Source organism: Podarcis gaigeae (assembly GCF_964106915.1).
Source record: "Podarcis gaigeae genome assembly, chromosome: 8".
NCBI lineage: Eukaryota > Metazoa > Chordata > Lepidosauria > Squamata > Lacertidae > Podarcis > Podarcis gaigeae.
Genome location: NC_139684.1, coordinates 84,100,476 through 84,118,844, shown reverse-complemented (window position 1 = coordinate 84,118,844; position 18,369 = coordinate 84,100,476). Strand labels below are relative to the sequence as shown.

The 18,369-nt window shown below is 46.9% G+C and overlaps 1 protein-coding gene across 3 annotated transcripts; it reads right to left on the bottom strand.

Annotated features, from left to right (window-relative positions):
- Positions 1–1,249: 1,249 nt before the first annotated feature.
- On the bottom strand, positions 1,250–18,357 carry SIRT2 (sirtuin 2). 3 transcript variants are annotated; one of them, XR_014567763.1, is made up of 16 exons: positions 18,221–18,357; positions 18,049–18,122; positions 13,351–13,396; positions 12,301–12,417; positions 11,095–11,136; positions 9,209–9,315; positions 9,048–9,104; positions 7,604–7,672; positions 6,532–6,661; positions 5,669–5,728; positions 5,388–5,443; positions 3,915–3,991; positions 3,351–3,816; positions 2,896–3,086; positions 2,195–2,261; positions 1,250–2,031 (listed from the first exon to the last, which is right to left on the bottom strand). XR_014567763.1 is itself a non-coding variant. In XM_083754098.1 (16 exons), exons 1-16 carry the CDS (start codon positions 18,234–18,236, stop codon positions 1,888–1,890), a joined length of 1,182 nt encoding a protein of 393 aa, XP_083610224.1. In that variant the 5' UTR covers positions 18,237–18,353; the 3' UTR covers positions 1,250–1,887. The 3 variants fall into 3 exon arrangements, 2 of the variants coding, with proteins under 2 accessions (XP_083610224.1, XP_083610225.1); XM_083754098.1 differs by having other exon boundaries at positions 2,896–2,963; positions 3,765–3,816; positions 18,221–18,353; XM_083754099.1 differs by lacking the exon at positions 18,221–18,357 and adding an exon at positions 14,651–14,777 and having other exon boundaries at positions 2,896–2,963; positions 3,765–3,816; positions 18,049–18,105.
- Positions 18,358–18,369: the final 12 nt, after the last annotated feature.

Genomic DNA, 18,369 nt, shown 5'->3' with positions numbered 1-18,369 from the left:
GCTATTTAATTAGGGATACATCTCCACCCATGGGACGCGGGTGGCACTGAGCCTCTTGGGCTTGCCAATCAGAAAGTCGGCGGTTCGAATCCCCGCGATGAGGTGAGCTCCTGTTCCTCAGTCCCTGCTCCTGCCAACCTAGCAGTTCGAAAGCACGTCGAAGTGCAAGTAGATAAATAGGTGCTGCTCCAGCAGGAAGGTAAACGGCGTTTCCGTGCGCTGCTCTGGTTCGCCAGAAGCGGCTTAGTCATGCTGGCCACATGACCCGGAAGCTGTACGCTGGCTCCCTTGGCCAATAAAGCGAGATGAGAGCCACAACCCCAGAGTCGGTCACAACTGGACCTAATGGTCAGGGCTCCCTTTATCTCCACCCAGAAAGGATTTATGAAGCTGTGGCATAGCACAAGGCATCTGACAATGGAAGTAGCCTCTGGCTCATTCATCACCTCATTGCGAGTCCTGCAAACCCTGCTCCCTGCCTTGCCTGGCCTATTCCCACCTGGCCTGGGAGGGCAGAGGCCCTGACTGACTCCAGCCACAAAGGCTGCTGCTTTTGCTGCTCACAATGCCTACAGACTGTCAGGGTGGAGCCTTGTTCAGGGGTTACTGCTGAGACCAAGGTTTTGTTTTCGAGATGCATCATTTATCAGTTATCTGGATTATGTTCTTGAATTTTTATTGCTGGACCTTATTAAGAATTGCCACTGTAACGCTACTGTATATTTACTAACACAAGATGTTCTCATTGGCTTATTGTTTGTGACTATCTAAATTTTGTTATGTCCCGTAACTAAGCAAATTATGTAAACCTTCTGGTGTGGTGAGTCACCTGGTGTATGGTCTGGTATGGAAAGGTGGCATACAAATAAACAGCGATAATGGGGTCTATGCCAATACGCACCTTTGTTACCATCTGTACCAAGGCTGTCCAGTAGGAAAAGGGAATTTTCTCCATAAGGACTACTGGAAACTCAAGCATCTTTTGGAAATTATGGGCTGGCTTCTGGGGTCCTGTAAAGGGCTAGGGTGGGTTTTTTTTAACATCACCCAGACATTATCTTATTTTAATCCAATTTTAAATGAGCAATTTAATATTTGCTTTTTAATCTGCTGAGACCTACTCCGATTTTCTTCTGGAAAGGTTATATAATAAAAAGCAACCAAAGACACTTACAATCCCAACCAGAAAAGGCCCTGCATGGGAGGAAGTGCTTGAAGGAGCAGAGCAAAGAGACACAATATCCTGTCCTTAGATCAAGGTGCTTGAATTTAATTGCCACTTATAATAGCTTAATGCAAAACAATCAAGGCAAAAGCTTAAAAGTACTCCTGCAAAACTGCAACCTTCCAGAGGTCAAGAGGGTTATCAGATAACCCCCTCAGGACAACCACTCTCCCCAGCTGCCTTTCTTGGCCACGCTGGTGCCAAAGAAAGAACCTGTTCTCCAGGAAAAAGAGCGAGAGGGCATAGTTAAGACCAAGGCTGGTTTCGTTCATCACTCCCTCCATTGGCCTTCAGACATAGCGCAGGTTAGTTGGAAGTTAATAAACGTAACAGAAGCATAAATGAATGGAACTCAACCCCAAAGAAATATTAATATTGCTAATTCAAGAATCCACCTTCTCGCTCATGATTTCAGCAATTTAGGGCTTCAATCAAACACCCCCAAAGTCAGCAGAAAGACTTTGGGCATCTGCTCACTTCCAATCCACAACCCAGCTTGGATTCCCCACTTCATTATCTGCCAAGAAGAATATTTCTGTTGATCCTGGGCTTACAGAAGTCAAGTCAGGCAAGTCAACAAGCCACAAGGATCACTCAGCCTGTGGCCACGTTGATTTTTAATTCCTCCACAGCAAATGTCCCTCCTGTCCTGTCAAACCTCGTCACTCTTTGCTGTCAGGGGGCTTTTCCTTCTTTGGGGATGGCTTTTCCTTCTGCTCCTTGGTTAGAGGGTGGGAGGCACTCGCCCCGCCTGACTTGGCATCTATGGCAGCGTGCTCCTTTTTCACCAGTTCCTCCAGCTCCGTCTGAAAGAAAAGAAATAAGCTGGGAATCTCACTGAGAGACAAGGTAGAATGGAGCTGTTGTAAGGATGGCAAGTCTAGGTAGGATATGAGACAAAACCCCAATGTAACCTGTTTATGTTTGATCTGGGCTGCACCCCCAGTGGGCCCTTGACAGGATAGGTACCTTCCATCCCAGCAGCTCGGCCAACGCCAGGCAGCCCTCGTCACAGTCTCCAAGCCAGGCAACATCCCTACAAGAGAAGATGGGAGACCCACACAAAAAAATTATGCTTTAGTGAACAACATACAGTGCTCTCTAAACACTCAAAACAATTCATGTACATTCTTTCGGGGTTCCTTGCAAGGTCAGTATTATCCTCCCAAAATTACAGATGGAAGGGAAGAAGGGTTTGGATTTAATATCCCACTTTATCACTACCCGAAGGAGTCTCAAAGCGGCTAACGTTCTCCTTTCCCTTCCTCCCCCACAACAAACACTCTGTGAGGTGAGTTGGGCTGAGAGACTTCAAAGAAGTTTGACTAGCCCAAGGTCACCCAGCAGCTGCATGTGGAGGAGCGGGGAAGCGAACCCGGTTCACCAGATTACGAGTCTACCGCTCTTAACCACTGCACCACACTGGCTCTCACTGGGAAGGAGTCAAAGACAGAGTGGTCATCATCTGTGCTTCTAGGCTACTGTACTCACTCACAAAGCGTTAACAGTGCAGATTCAAGAGAGGTACAACCCAAACACCATGTCCTTTTGCCCAAGAGCCTCCACTTTACTAACTGCTTTGTTCTGAGCAACACCCTGGGCCTCCACCATCCGGTGGTAGCATCATTGGCTCAGCTTCTGTTCCCAGCCCAGTCCCAAAGGTCACGTGCCTGTATGCCTTCTCTGAATCAAAGTCCATTCCACAGCCGTAGCCCATCAGGGACATGAAAGGATCACTCTGCAAAGAGACAGAAAGCATAAAGAGAGTCTCCAAGATGGCTCCAAGATGGTACCTATCACTGGGAGGGAGAGGGAATGACTGTTTCATGGATTCTTCTCTGTCCTTATCAGTATCATCACACTGATTACCGTATTTTTTGCTCTATAAGACTCACTTTTTCCCTTCTAAAAGGTAAGTGGAAATGTGTGTGCATCTTATGGAGCGACTGCAGGCTGCGCAGCTACTCCAGAAGCCAGAACAGCAATAGGGATTGCTGCTTTCACTGCGCAGCGATCCCTCTTGCTGTTCTGGCTTCTGAGATTCAGAATATTTTTTTTCTTGTTTTCCTCCTCCAAAAACTAGGTGCGTCTTGTGGTCTGGTGCGTCTTATAGAGCGAAAAATACGATAAGTCTTAAAGTCAACTGTCTTCATGGAAGGCTCCAATTCTGCCCCTACATATCGCTTGCTCAAGAGACTAAGTTGTTATTGATATCTTGGGAAGTTTCTGTGCTACTGTAAACAAGGTCCCCATTAGCACTCAACTATGAAAATAACTGTTACTGGAAACTGGATTTGCTGGGGTTCAGTTCTGTCCCAAATAAAGCACAGAGAGTTGATGTCATTAAAACCACAGCCTCTAAACCTTGCTTGCGTGTCCCACTATTCCTGCTGAGAGCAGAGTAGAAGTTGGTGTCAGGAAAATGTTCTCCCTCCTGCAATTACAGTAGCAAAAGCAATTACTTCCGGTACCTGAGAAGCTTTTCAACCCAGAATACCAAACCGCAAAGGGCCATAGTCTGTACCACACCTGATCTTACCTCTCCAGTCTTCTCCTTATTGATCAGGAGCCGCGGTGTGTTTGTTGGTACCCTTGAAAGGAGAAAGGAAAAAATGGCTATGGTAGTGTTGCTTTAACAAGCAATAGTCACCCCTCAGCCACAGTGCCCACATGGCAGAAGTTCACCTACCTGCTGACGAGAGAGGCAAAGGGCTGGACCTGCAGGGAGGTGCCCATGATAATAAGCAAGTCCACGTTACGGAAATCCTGCAAGCAGGAGGGAAGGAGAGGGGGGGGGCTGCTGTGAAGGATTGTGAGCACCACAGAAATACCGCCGCAGGCTCCCTAGCTATGTTTCAGTACCTCCCCTCTCCTCTCCAAAACCACAAAGAGGTTATTTGCACTCTTTGGGTACATTGCCCTGAACACAGTTATCATCTACTGGCTGGGCTAGACATGCCACACGATTCGAACATAGTTACATTCATTATAGTTCATGGGAGAATTCTGTGGTTCAAAGCACATGAGGGTGGTAAGCAATTGCAGCTCTTCAGCAGAGAAGAAAACCACAGACTCCTGGAATGCATGAGCATTAAATGCTGGCGTGCTGCATGCAGAGTAATTTCTGGCCACAAACTGAAGTGTGCTGAGCTAACAAGCCCACAGTGAACAATGTGAGAGTCAGTTATAACCTATTTACAGGGCTGCTCTGAATGCATTAATTCCTCACGAGCATCTTTGGTGCAGGGTTTTCCTTAACCCCCTCGACAAAGACTTCTCTTTTGTACCTATTTATAGCCCAATCTGCTGTTTCCATTTTCCCTACCCCTTATTAAATGTTTTACTAATCCCAGCCATCTAGAATGATATACAGTGGTGCCTCGCAAGATGAAATTAATCTGTTCCGTGAGGCTCTTCGTATAGCGGTTTTTTCGTCTTGCGAAGCAAGCCCATTGACAGCTTAGCGGATTAGCGCTATTAGCGGTTTAGCGGCTTTTAGCGGATCAGCTGATAAGCGGCTTATCAGCGGATCAGCTGATAAGCGGCTTAGGGCTTAGGAAAAGGGGGGGGAAGGGAAAAACCGCGCGGAACTCGCAAGACATTTTTGTCTTGCGAAGCAAGCCCATAGGGAAATTCATTTTGCGAAGCTTTCCATTTTGGAGGCGCTTCGCAAAACGAATTTCCCTATGGGCTTGCTTCGCAAGACGAAATGTCTTGCGAGTCCCTGCGGGTTTTCCCCCTTTCCCCCCTTTTCCTAAGCCGCTAAACCGCTTATCAGCTGATCCGCTGATAAGCCACTTATCAGCTGATCCGCTGATAAGCCACTTATCAGCTGATCCGCTAAAAGCCGCTAAACCGCTAATAGCGCTAATCCGCTAAGCTGTCAATGGGCTTGCTTCGCAAGACGAAAAAACCGCTATATGAAGAGCCTCACGGAACAGATTAATTTCGTCTTGCGAGGCACCACTGTATAGTAAACTAACATAACCCAATCAAAATACATTTAAAAAGCCACAAAATTTACCACCGATTCAATATCTAGTGCATTTGTGCAAATTTCAGCAGTTAACATAAGGATCCAGAGGTCATGGGGCTTTGCAGATCTGTGAATATGGGGCTACAAGAATCCTGACTCTGAGGGAAAAGCAACCAGGACACTTACTGACTGCATCAGAGAGAAGAAACGAGAGGGCAAGTTCTCCCCAAAGAACACGATATCTGAGTAGAGAAGGGGGGAAAGTCAGGACTGCATGAGTGGAGAGATTCTGTGAGAGAACAGACTGCAGCTCCTTGATAATCTCAGTTTTCATAAGAAACAAAAAACAGCTGCAGCAAATTTCTAACCCCTCTGCCCTTGTGTTTGATTCAAATCTACAACAAAGGATTTTGAGATGTGTTGCGGGGAGGGGACTTGGGATGGGACCTTTCAGAAGATAAACTCACCTGGCTTCACAACACTTTGACATTTCTCACACTTTGGAATGAGAGATGAGAATATCTTTTCTGAAAGGAAACAGACAATAATAATAAATTTTTATTTATATCCCGCCCTCCCCAGCCGAAGCTGGGCTCAGAGCAGCTAACAACAGTACAGTAAAATGATACAATATACTAAAATCATTTCATTATAAAATCAATTCAAATCAGATTAATGGCAACCACTGGGCTAGAGTTCTGTGAGGATTGCCAAAGGAGGGGGTCAGGCTGTGCCCTGGCCAAAGGCCTGTTGGAACAGCTCTGTCTTGCAGGCCCTGCAGAAAGATGTCAAGTCCCGCAGGGCCCTAGTCTCTTGTGACAGAGCGTTCCACCAGATCGGAGCCACAGCCGAAAAAGCCCTGGCTCTGGTTGAGGCCAGCCTAACCTCCAAGATGTTTTTGTTTGAAGACTGTAAGGTCCTCTGTGGGACATACCAGGAGAGGTATGGAATGCTAGAAAATGTAACTGAACGCAACCCACGGGCAGTAAGCCCATTTTCTGACACACCCACACTTGCCTCCATACTGGGCAAACAAGCAGCTACTGTTTTATACCTTGGGCGACCGAATTGGCACGCTGAAATCACAGGCAGCAGTGCCTCCTTCAGCAGCAGCATTCGCACAGTATGGAAACCACGGTTATCTCACCACCAAGAAGTGGCAACCTATCACACATTGCTTCCTCTCTACCAAAAGGTATCAAAGCCACGTCCAAGAGATTCCGCAGGATTTCCCCAAAGGAAGTTTTATTTCTATTGTATACCCCTTCAGTCCTCCCTCTAGGATCCCATGATTGCCCTCCCCCCCACCCCCTGCAGCACACACACACACCTTTCATCCACTCCAGGGTGTATGCCTTTTTGCAGCCGGAATGGATGCAGTGGGAAGTGAAGAAGGTGCCATGAGCTTCCACGAGGTCATCCTGATCCAGGCCAGCCACCCGCTCCAAGGTGTCTATGTTCTGAGAAGGACAGAGAAAGTGCCCAGGACAAGTGAGCGGGAGAAATTCTCTAAGCCCAAATGGCTGCCCACATAAGAGCGAAAGCTGACTAGGGGCAGCAAGCAACAAGGAGCACAATTCTAAGAGATGCTTCTGATGTGTCAAAGGCTCCTGCTCTGTAATAGGGCAAAGAACTGCAATGCCCATGGGAACAGAGGTCAAACTACTGACTGAGACAAGTGGTTCTGGCATTGGGGCTGCATATCTGTCAGGGAACTGCCTTCGGAGAGCCAGGTGGTGGAAGGGCTCAAGGAGGCTAGGAGGAAGGAGGAAGGAACCAGCAGGGGGAGAGGGAGAGTTCCTGCAGAAACTCAGTCGGAGGAATGGCTCCAAGATACTTCCAGTGAGCACAGCGGGGAGGTCTCAGGACCTCCGCTGGGGACGCCTACTCCGCGCAGGAAACTGTCACGCAGAGAATCCAGAAGGAGAGTTTCCGTTAAGGAACTCTTATGTTGGCGTAAATTCCGGAAGCGCCCACTGACGGATTCTGCCAGCAATTGAGGTAGCCATGCACCCATGGCTCCGCAGACTGGGAGAGTTTAGAAACTGACTGCAGAGCCTTGAGGGCTTAAACACTTACGCACGAGTAGCCCCCTAATCCCATAACAATATCCTTCCTGCTGAAGCGTTTTTACTATTTGTATGCCATGCAATGAAGAAAGAACCAGGAATGGCTAAAGGGCTGGTGGTCGGGTCTGCTTCCACTGAGTTCTGGGATACTAACCTCCAATCTTCCCTCTTATCCATCTAGAGTGACTTCTGGAAGCAGGGTTGGCCTGCAGAGCAATACCACCAGGCTCACCAGATGTTTCAAACATTTTAAAATAAAAAAGCCTAAGTCCTCTAGGCTGAAAGATTCACTTGCCCTCTTTTGTGATCCACGAGAAGGTTGGTTTTACCCACCTGTGTGTAGCAGCGCAACAGCATCCCTTTCTCCTTCAAGAGGCGCATGAAGTAGTGGCAGACCGTGGGCTGAAAAAGAGCAGAGCCCCAGGCTAAGCCACTATTCTTGGAAACAGATGTGGTCGGCGGTGGTTTACTGGAACTCAAGGAACAGGGCTGGCAACAGGGCAGGCATAGCTGGGCACTCCTGCAAGGGCCAAACTGCTACTCTCTAGAGCGTCCTGGTCCTGCTGCTCCTGCTCTTTCCTGTTGCTGCCTATTTGCATGCAATTAGCATTTTATTATTTTATTAGCCTCAACCAGAACCAGGGCCTTTTCAACACTGGCCCTGGCCTGGTGGAATGCTCTGTCTTATGAGACCAGGGCCCTGCAGGATCTGAATTCTTTCTGCAGGGCCTGTAAGACAGAGTTGTTCCGCCTGGCCTTTGGCTTGGAATCAACTTGATCCCCTCACCCTTTTTCCTTTCTCCTTCTGTGATGGAACTCCTATTTGGGGACTTCCCTGGCTTTTTTCTGGCCCACGTAGGACCAGTCTGGATAGTTGGCCTTGGTGAAGATTTGACGTTTCCATCCCCAAAAAGTTTTTTATTTGAGTTTCTACTGAAATGAGGCTGCATTTTAATGTTGTATTTCAATCTTGTTTTTAAGCTGTATTTTAATCAATTGTTTTATACCTGGGGTTAGTCGCCCTGAGCCCGGTCTTGGCTGGGGTATAAATAAAATGTATTTATTATTATTATTAGAGGAAGCAAATGGGGCAACATTTTTCACTTCCCCTGTGCTATCCCTATGAGGCCCAGAGGTTATGGACAAACAGGCAGCAGTGCCTTATAGAGGTAGGAGTACGGGGGCTCAGAGAGAGGAGTCCTCCACTCCCCTAACCAAGAGCTAGTACTGCAAAGCAGGGAACGAGGATTAATCAGAGTGGTAATAGAGACCCAGAATTCCAGGCCTCTTCCCACCAACAGGAGCCCTCTTCCGGATTCAAGATCCACATCCCCTCAACTCATTTGAACTGGGAAGAAAACCCTGGAGAAATCCAGCTCCCATCTTGCTCCACAAACCAGAGCTGCAAACAGGTATACATGGCTTTGACACAAAGCTGCCTCCTACATATGCTGTGCTGAAAATGAGGAGGAGACATATAGCTTTCCCTTCTTTAAATCCATGGCACCAAGTCCAAAAGAAGTGAACGCTTCCCTCAACAGTTAAAAGGGAACTGCTGAAAAAAAATCAAAATGTCTCAAACATCCCAAGAGACTTTAAAACGTCAAGAAAATCCACAAACAAGTTAGAAGTTACAGTCCTGGCTGAAATCTGGGGACAGAACCTGGGAGTCCTGACCTCCCTAACCCCAAACCCTCCCAAAACATATGATATCCAATCCCCTCTCCCTGAGCCATGTTTTAACTCTAAATTAGGGACAATGCAAAAGAAAGCTTACCTTGAATTGCCCCGGGTACAGTTCTCGGGCCAAGGCAAAGAATGGCTCCGGGTGTTGCTAAATCAAGGCAGAGAAATACAATCAGTCGCACAAAGAGCAAACAATCAAACATGGCGTTTTCAGCTGATGCCAGCTTGCGGGCAGATGGCTAAGTGTGGTACCTTGAAATAGCTGATCTCAAAGATGGCTTCAGGGTACGGCAGGTTGTACTGCTGCAAGTTGGCGTAGAGCCCCGTGCCTGGGGAGCGGAAATCAGGTATCCCTGCAGCTGAGAGGCACAATGTCACTTTGTTAAGAAATTCAGTACAGTGGTACCTCGGGTTACATACGCTTCAGGTTACAGACTCCGCTAACCCAGAAATAGTGCTTCAAGTTAAGAACTTTGCTTCAGCAGCAGGCCCCATTAGCTAAAGTGGCGATTCAGGTTAAGAACAGTTTCAGGTTAAGAACTGACCTCCGGAACGAATTAAATACTTAACCCGAAAATCCTACCAGAGACTTGCCCTACCCCCCAGACCCTGGTTAAGATTATCCGATGTGCACATGTATTGACGCCAGCATTAGTGTGTTTGCTGCTCTTTTGGTTCCAACCCCAGTTCACTCCACAGTACAATAGAAGAACGGAAGAAGAAACCATGGATGGTTCAGTTGTTAGAGCAGGAGACTCTTAATCTTGGGGCCGTGAGTTTGAGCCTCACATTGGGCAGAATATTTTTTGCACTGCAGCGGGTTGGCCCTTGGGGTCCCTTCCAACCATATGATTCAAACAGAGAACACAAAAAGAGCCCTGCTGGATCAGTCCAGCTTAATCATAGAGTATGACCTAAGCCAGTTATTTTGAAAAAAAACCACCATGAAGGACACTTTCTACATTGACTTGTCTGTCAAGAAAAATCCTCGTGTTACAGAGGGTTCTGAGACAGGTTTCAATGTGTGCACATCTCACAGGGGACAATCAACAGACTTCTTGGGTTTCAGCATTGCCCTTGAATACACCTGATTCTTCGCTGGTAGGTGTGCATTGGCAGGGAAGATCAGGAAACTGCCTGGAAGGCTTTTTAAGCAGCAGTTCAAAAAGAGGCCAGACTGGTCACAAACAATATTTCAGGCGAGGGATATCTGTATCAAGTGCTGATCCAATAGAATTGGTTATCAATACTGGGTAATGATTCTTTGACATCAGACAAATAGCTTTAGCCACCCTAAATACTACAGAGTTTTAAAATATACACATGCTAGGTATGCAGCCTTTAGCTACTTTAGGAGTCATGGCTCAGTGGCAGAACGCATGATATGCATGCAGAATCTTTCAGGTCCAATCACATCTCTTAGTTTATAAAACAAATCTCTGGTGGCAGGACAGGAAAAGACCTTTGTTTAAGACCTTGAATAGCTGGTACTAGGCTGCCAGTGAACCAACAGACTCAGCAGAAGGCAACTCATTCTACAATGACCCTCATCTCTGGAAAGATAGGTGAACGTTTCTATTTAAGAAGTGTCAGAGCCCCCATAAGTAAAGGTAAAGGTACCCCTGCCCGTACGGGCCAGTCTTGACAGACTCTGGGGTTGTGCGCCCATCTCACTTAAGAGGCCAGGGGCCAGCGCTGTCCGGAGACACTTCCGGGTCACGTGGCCAGCGTGACATCGCTGCTCTGGCGAGCCAGAGCCGCACACGGAAACGCCGTTTACCTTCCTGCTGGTAAGCGGTCCCTATTTATCTACTTGCACCCGGAGGTTGGCAGGCGCTGGGACCTGCTAGGTTGGCAGGCGCTGGGACCGAGCAGCGGGAGCGCACCCCGCCGCAGGGATTCGAACCGCCGACCTTTTGATCGGCAAGTCCTAGGCGCTGAGGCTTTAACCCACAGCGCCACCTGCGTCTTCAGAGCCCCCATAGGTGGGATTATATATCACTGTTGTGACTAGAGGCCTCTGACACATACACACATTACATGCTGGCCAGGAACACAGCCTGCTCTATTCCTCCCTTTTGACACAACCGAAAATAATAAAAGAAGCGCATGCTCAAAAAAGCCCTTGTGAAACTCACCAGTTGAGATTCCTGCGCCCACCATACATACTACCTTCTTGCCTACAACAAAAAAAGAAGGAAGCGCTTTTTAAATCTCCATTGTTTTGATGATAACAGTCTCACACCTATCCCCAGCCCTGTAGCAACACTGTGGGCTCCTACTTTTGGTCTTTATTTGTTTCAGCTGGTTTATACCAGTTGTGGATGCTTCAGCTGAGATTCCTGCATTGCAGGGGGTTGGAGCTGTTTTTGGACTACAACTCCCATCATTCCTTGCTAGAAAGACCAGTGGTCAAGGATGATGGGAATTGTAGTCCAAAAACAGCTGGAGGCCCAAGGTTGGGGAACACTGGATTAAATGACCCTTCAGGTCTTTTCCAACTGTACAATTCTATGATTTTATCTGTAAGCCACCTTGAGTTAGGGAAAGGATGGGTATAAAGAAATATATAAAAATTATCAGTATCTCTAGAAATAAAAAAAGCCTGAGCTTTGGCCCAGATGAATTATCTATGGCAGATGAAGTTGATGGACTACATGGAACTGGCGGAAATGACTGGCAGAATTTGAGACCAGGGAGAAGAGTTGGTGGAGGAAGATTGGAAGAAATTTAAAGATTATTTACAGAAACATTGTAAAATTAATGAATGTTAGAAGGATGTTGGAATGAAGTTATGTGGCTTTAGCAGAAATGTTATAAAGGATTAAGTAAAAATAGATTGTTAATCGGCTAAAGGAGGAAAAGTAAAGTTAGATTATGTCAAGACAAGTTATAGGACAAAAACTGAGAAAGATGGAAAGGACTTGCTGAAATAGCTAACTGAACTAGAATACAAAAAAGGGAGGTGTGAGGAGGTCAATGAAACAAGCAAATGAAAGATAAATTATGGGAATATTCGTTGTGTTTTTAATTGTTTCTGTTTTTGTTTTTGTTTTGTTAAGATAAGTAGTGTTTTCTGGTTTTTTCCTTTATTGTGATGTGTTGTTTTGTTTTGTTTAATTTTCTGTTTTCCTTTTTTTCTTTCTGTAACCCTTAAACCTTTAATAAATATTACTTTATAAAAAAAAAGATTAATTTTCTAAAAGTAAGAGGTCTGTTGCAGCTTTATCCTAGCACTGCTTCATCTCAGTGTTTTTTGGTGGCTTGGCAAAGGGCGTTAAACCAAGAGGCTGCCAGAATTCCACCCAGGTCCAAGCCCACCTGAAAACGGAGTGCTGGCTTACATTTTTCAGACAGCATGAACCTGCTCACACCATCCAACGTCAGCTCATCCAGCACCTTCTCAGGCTTCTCACTGCCTAAGCCCAGTGTTCGGGACAAGAGGTTTCGTAGAAAATCCACTGGCAAGAGAAAGAGAGAGATCCATAAAGTTAGACACAATGAATCTCAAATGTCCAGAACCTCTGTGGACTATATTATGAGATCTTGCCTGCAGAAAAGTTTGTGCTGCTCAAAAGCCTGCTATTATGCACTGCTAATGATCTGCAGTCAAAACTAAACCTTTCATTACAACGGAAAGAGATAGTAGGAATCTGAGGGGCAAGGGGAAAGACCTGTGTTAGAAACTGGTTCTTCCCAATAACTGCTTCATTTTTCAACACAAAAGATCAATAATGGATGTGAGACTGCAACTTCTCCAACCAGAGACTGACAAAAACATTTTGGCGACAAAGACAAAATTTTAAAAGTAGTAAAAATAGTAAACAAAATTGACCGATTTGCTGCCCAAGGTTGCCCAATTGATTGCTTAATCATAGGGTCAGCCCCACACCTTTCTGAAAAAAAGCTTTAAATACAGAAGGATTTTTAGGAACTTGAAAGGGTCTCCTTGGTAGCTGATTTAACTCATGAGTTATCAGATATGGGAAGGAAGGCGCACTGCTAACCTGACGGCTGAAATCCCAAGTGCCTAAAAATACATTGCTTCCAGTCTGCAGCTATAGTCAAAAGAATGAACCGCTGGCTGCTCTGCAGGAAAAACCCATGTACTTAAGTAAAAATAGATATTACAGCACAACCCTAGCCAGATCTACTAAGATGTAAGTGCTACCGAAGTCAATGAGGCTTACTCCCAGATAAGTAGGGTTAGACTGGCATCCTTAGCCAGAAAGGTACACAAGTCAAGGTGACATAATGACAGTAGATTTTCGGATTTATGCAGGTATCTGTGGCCTTTATTTTGTATACTTTGTAGTCAACTGCATCACTGATGTAAACTTCCACCCACACAGGCCCAAACCCATACGTAGGAGCCCCTCAAATGGGATACCTACTTTCAGTTTCACCAGAAGCTCCGGCTTCGTTGTCAGAATCTGAATCCTGTATAAAAAAAATAGGAAGGAAAGGTGAATTAAGTTGGAAAATGTTGTTCCTAACCTACTGAGAAGTTTTATTGTTTAACCTAAATCTACCATTGCATAGGGGACGCAGGTGGCGCTGTGGGTTAAAGCCTCAGCGCCTAGGACTTGCCGATCGAAAGGTCGGCGGTTCGAATCCCTGCGGCGGGGTGCGCTCCCGCTGCTCGGTCCCAGCGCCTGCCAACCTAGCAGTTCCAAAGCACCCTCGGGTGCAAGTAGATAAATAGGGACCGCTTACCAGCGGGAAGGTAAATGGCGTTTCCGTGTGCGGCTCTGGCTCGCCAGATGCAGCTTTGTCACGCTGGCCACGTGACCCGGAAGTGTCTCCGGACAGCGCTGGCCCCTGGCCTCTTGAGTGAGATGGGCGCACAACCCCAGAGTCTGTCAAGACTGGCCCGTACGGGCAGGGGTACCTTTACCTTTACCTTTACCATTGCATAACTGAACCTCGCCACTTATTGCTCCTCCATGGCACTTAACAGTTCACTTGCTCACTTCTTTCTGACATATGAAATCTCTTCACCATGGATCTACACAGAGAACATAGTGGCCACAGCCACCTAACAGTAATTAAAATTCCGAAAGGTGAAATTATGAGGACTTATCCACACCTGCCTTTCCTCCAGTCTTTCCAGGCATGATCCTCCGTGCTTTAAATCTCTGGGTCCAAGTGCTTTCTTTTTTCTTTTTCACTCTAGAGCTTTCCCCGTGAAAGGTAAAGGTAAAGGTACCCCTGCCCGTACGGGCCAGTCGTGTCCGACTCCAGGGTTGTGCACCCATCTCACTTAAGAGGCCGGGGGCCAGTGCTGTCCGGAGACACTTCCGGGTCACATGGCCAGCGTGACAAAGCTGCTCTGGTGAGCCAGCACCAGCGCAGCACACGGAAACGCCGTTTACCTTCCCGCTATAAAGCGGTACCTATTTATCTACTTGCACTTAGGGGTGCTTTCGAACTGCTAGGTGGGCAGGAGCTGGGACCGAAAGACGGGAGCGCACCCCGCCACGGGGATTCGAAGCGCCGACCATGCGATCTGCAAGCCCTAGGCGCTGAGGTTTTACCCACAGCACCACCCGGTACCCCGTGAAAACCCACTCTTTAAAGCTGAATCAGAGCAAACAGTGACCTGCTGGAAACCCCAACTGACGTTTGCTCCGACCGAGCCATGAAGAGAGGGTTTGGAACGGTCTCCCTTGGGGAGGCTGTGGATTCTCCTACCTTGGAGGTTTTTAAGCAGAGGTTGGGTGGCCATCTGCCATGGATGCTTTAGCTGAGATTCCTGCATTGCAGGGGGTTGGACAAGATGACCCTTGGTGATACCTTCCAGCTCTTACAATTCCTTCCCCTACAATGTCATATATTAAATTTACAAACCAGTTGTTCCTTCTTGAGATCTCTAACCGTCGAGGCATAACCCATCTGGGCTACATAATTCTTAAAATGTGAACCGAATAACGCAGAAAGTGTTGTGCTGGATCAAACCAAGCTCTTTCTTAGGGAAGTTTGTTTGGGGAAGTTTTTAATGTTTGATGTTTTATCATGTTTTTAGTATTCTGTTGGGAGCCGCCCAGAGTGGCCGGTCCCATCAACTGGCAGATGCTCACCAGCTCACCATTGGCCCAGCTGTGGGAAAAGGCCTCCCTTGAACAACCCTAGATAACCCTTCCTTTTTTTTGTTTTTTTAAAAAGTGTTTATTAATTTTCCAATAAGAACATCCAATTAACATATCAAATCAAATCCAATAAAAATAATTTTAAAAGTCCAATTGTCTTCCAAATAGTAATCTTAATTTTTTTTACTTCCTACGGTCTGAATTCCAAAGCGTTTTCCACATCATAGTCCTATGTCTTATGTTTTCATAATTCCAAATCATGATTTTATCCTCCACGTTAGTCTCTGGCTCTGTGACCCTCAATCATGTCAGAAGATGACCCTTCCAACTCTACGATTCTACTGTATGAGTAATATTAATAATAATAATAATAATAATAATAATAATAATAATAATAATAATTTTATTATGTATACCCCCCACACCCATCTGGCTGGGTTTTCCTAGCCAGTCTGGGCCATAGTTAAGGAGGTGAGGACAGGTGGCCCACCTAGGCCTGAAGTCACCTAGGCCTCAAAACTGTCCAAAATTCCTTTTCTGTCTTCTAAAAATCCACAGCTAAAGTTTTCCTCTGCTTTCTCACAAGATGCTGTGGCAAAGGACAAAATGCAACTTTTATCAGCACAAGAAGGCTTCAAAAAGCTAATGAATAGGCTCTGTTCAAAGCAAGCCTGAGAACTGACTTTTATCTCATTCAGTTGCAACATCTGAACTGTTTTCATTCCCCTTTCCTGGGAAGAGTCCCAAGACAGGAGCTTTCTGTTCATGCTCAGGGGAACTCATGAGGCAGGACTCTAGAGGAGGAGAAAGGGGAGGGAACTGGAAGGGGAATATATACTCTGTGCAAATGGCTGTGAACTCGTGCTTGTTTTGTGACTCTATCACACTTGCTCCTTCTACCAGTTCATGGATGGTAGAAATAAAGCTTTTTCTCTAAAACTATTCCTTGAGTGTCTGTTGACTCCCATTTCCCTTTCCCGGGTGCAATACTTTTTCCCACCCGAGGGCAAAGCCTCATTAGGATACATCTCATTCCGAATAGGATTCCTCGCAAGAAAAGGGAAAAGTTAACAGCTATGCTCTGGGCGTAACCAAACGTCAAACATTTCAAAGCTTCCTGATATGGGGCTACCTTCGAATGCCTCCTGAGAAATGCGTGGTTCTTTTGATCAACTTGAAAGCGCAAAAAGAGAAGGGCGAAAAATAGACTTTGGTCAAGGCAGGAGGATGCTTCGTGGGAGAAAAGCAATGACAAACCTAGGCAGCGTCTTAAAAAGCAGAGACATCACCTTGCCAACAAAGGTCCGTACAGTGGTGCCCCGCAAGACGAATGTCTCGCAAGACGGAAAACCCGCTAGACGAAAGGGTTTTCCGTTTTGGAGGCGCTTCGCAAAACGAATTTCCCTATGGGCTTGCTTCGCAAGACGAAAATGTCTTGCGAGTTCCTGCGGGTTTTTTCCCCTCCCCCCCTTTTCCTAAGCCCTAAGCCGCTTATCAGCATATCCGCTAAAAGCCGCTAAACCGCTAATAGCGCTAATCCGCTAAGCTGTCAATGGGCTTGCTTCGCAAGACGAAAAAACCGCTAGACGAAGAGCCTCACGGAACGGATTAATTTTGTCTTGCGAGGCACCACTGTATAGTTAAAGGTATGGTTTTCCCAGTAGTGAAGTATGGAAGTGAGAGCTGGACCACAAAGAAGGCTGAAGAATGGATGCTTTTGAATTCTGGCGCTGGAGGAGACTCTTGAGAGTCCCATGGACTGCAAGAAGATCAAACCTCTTCATTCTTAAGGAAATCAGCCCTGAGTGCTCACTGGAAGGACAGATCCTGAAGCAGAGACTCCAAGACTTTGGCCATCTCATGAGAAGAGAAGACTCCCTGGAAAAGACCCTGATGTTGGGAAAGATGGAGGGCACAAGGAGAAGGGGACGACAGAGGACGAGATGGTTGGACAGTGTTCTCGAAGCTACCAGCATGAGTTTGACCAAACTGTGGGAGGCAGTGGAAGACAGGAGTGCCTGGCGTGCTCTGGTCCAGGGGGGTACAAAAAGTCGGACATGACTAAACGACTAAACAACCCACAAAGGCAGGAGGAAGGGGGGGAGGGGCAGAGGCTTTTCCTGTTGAACTAATAATAATAATAATAATAATAATAATAAATTTTATTTATATCCCGCCCTCCCCAGCCGAAGCTGGGCTCAGGGCGGCTAACAACAATCAGAATAACCCAACGATTCTAAAAACATTTCATTATAAAAATTAATTAAAATCAAATTGATGGCAACCAATAAGCAAAATTCTGTGCAGATTGCCAGAGGAGGGGGGTCAGGCTGCGCCCTGACCAAAGGCCTGGTGCAGGCCCAGGGGGAGGAGTCATAGAATCATAGAATCCTAGAGTTGGAAGAGACCACAAGGGCCATCGAGTCCAACCCCCTGCCAAGCAGGAAACACCATCAGAGCACTCCTGACATATGGTTGTCAAGCCTCTGCTTAAAGACCTCCAAAGAAGGAGACTCCACCACACTCCTGGGCAGCAAATTCCACTGTCCAACAGCTCTTACTGTCAGGAAGTTCTTCCTAATGTTTAGGCGGAATCTTCTTTCTTGTAGTTTGGATCCATTGCTCCGTGTCCGCTTCTCTGGAGCAGCAGAAAACAACCTTTCTCCCTCCTCTATGTGACATCCTTTTATATATTTGAACATGGCTATCATATCACCCCTTAACCTCCTCTTCTCCAGGCTAAACATGCCCAGCTCCCTTAGCCGTTCCTCATAAGGCATCGTTTCCAGGCCTTTGACCATTTTGGCTGCCCTCCTCTGGACACGTTCCAGTTTGTCAGTGTCCTTCTTGAACTGTGGTGCCCAGAACTGGACACAGTACTCCAGGTGAGGTCTGACCAGAGCAGAATAGAGTGGCACAGACCAGACCTCCCCCCCCATGGGAGATACGAGAGAGGGACCCCCACCTCCCACCCAATTTCGTTTTCCTTTGCCAGCTTCTCACCGACGAGACAGGGCCCTTCTCGGCCTCGGCCTCTTCCTCGTCCTCGCCGGCGGCAGCGGAGGCGGCTCCGGGCTCTATGACAGGAAAAGACACAACAAAGGGCGAGTGTGAGGAGGAGGAGGTGGCGGCGGTTACTTCAGCACCCCAACAAACCCCCCTCACAACAGGCTACCTTCCCGGTTGTCCATGGAGCCGCTGTCGGGTCCCCTGACAGGAGAACTTCAACCCCCAGGAGCCACCGCAGCACGGCAGCCAATCGCCAGCCAGGCTCCCAGCATGCACCGGGAAAGGGTGGTTGGTGTTGTTTTCAACCGTCGCCGT

Excerpts from the sequence above, each read along its gene's own strand:
- SIRT2 (XM_083754098.1), bottom strand. Across the intron at positions 13,397-18,048 it reads AGAAGGGCCCTGTCTCGTCG|GATTCAGATTCTGACAACGA; the intron begins GTGAGAAGCTGG and ends TTTTTTATACAG. Across the intron at positions 5,729-6,531 it reads CACCCTGGAGTGGATGAAAG|AAAAGATATTCTCATCTCTC; the intron begins GTGTGTGTGTGT and ends GTTTCCTTTCAG.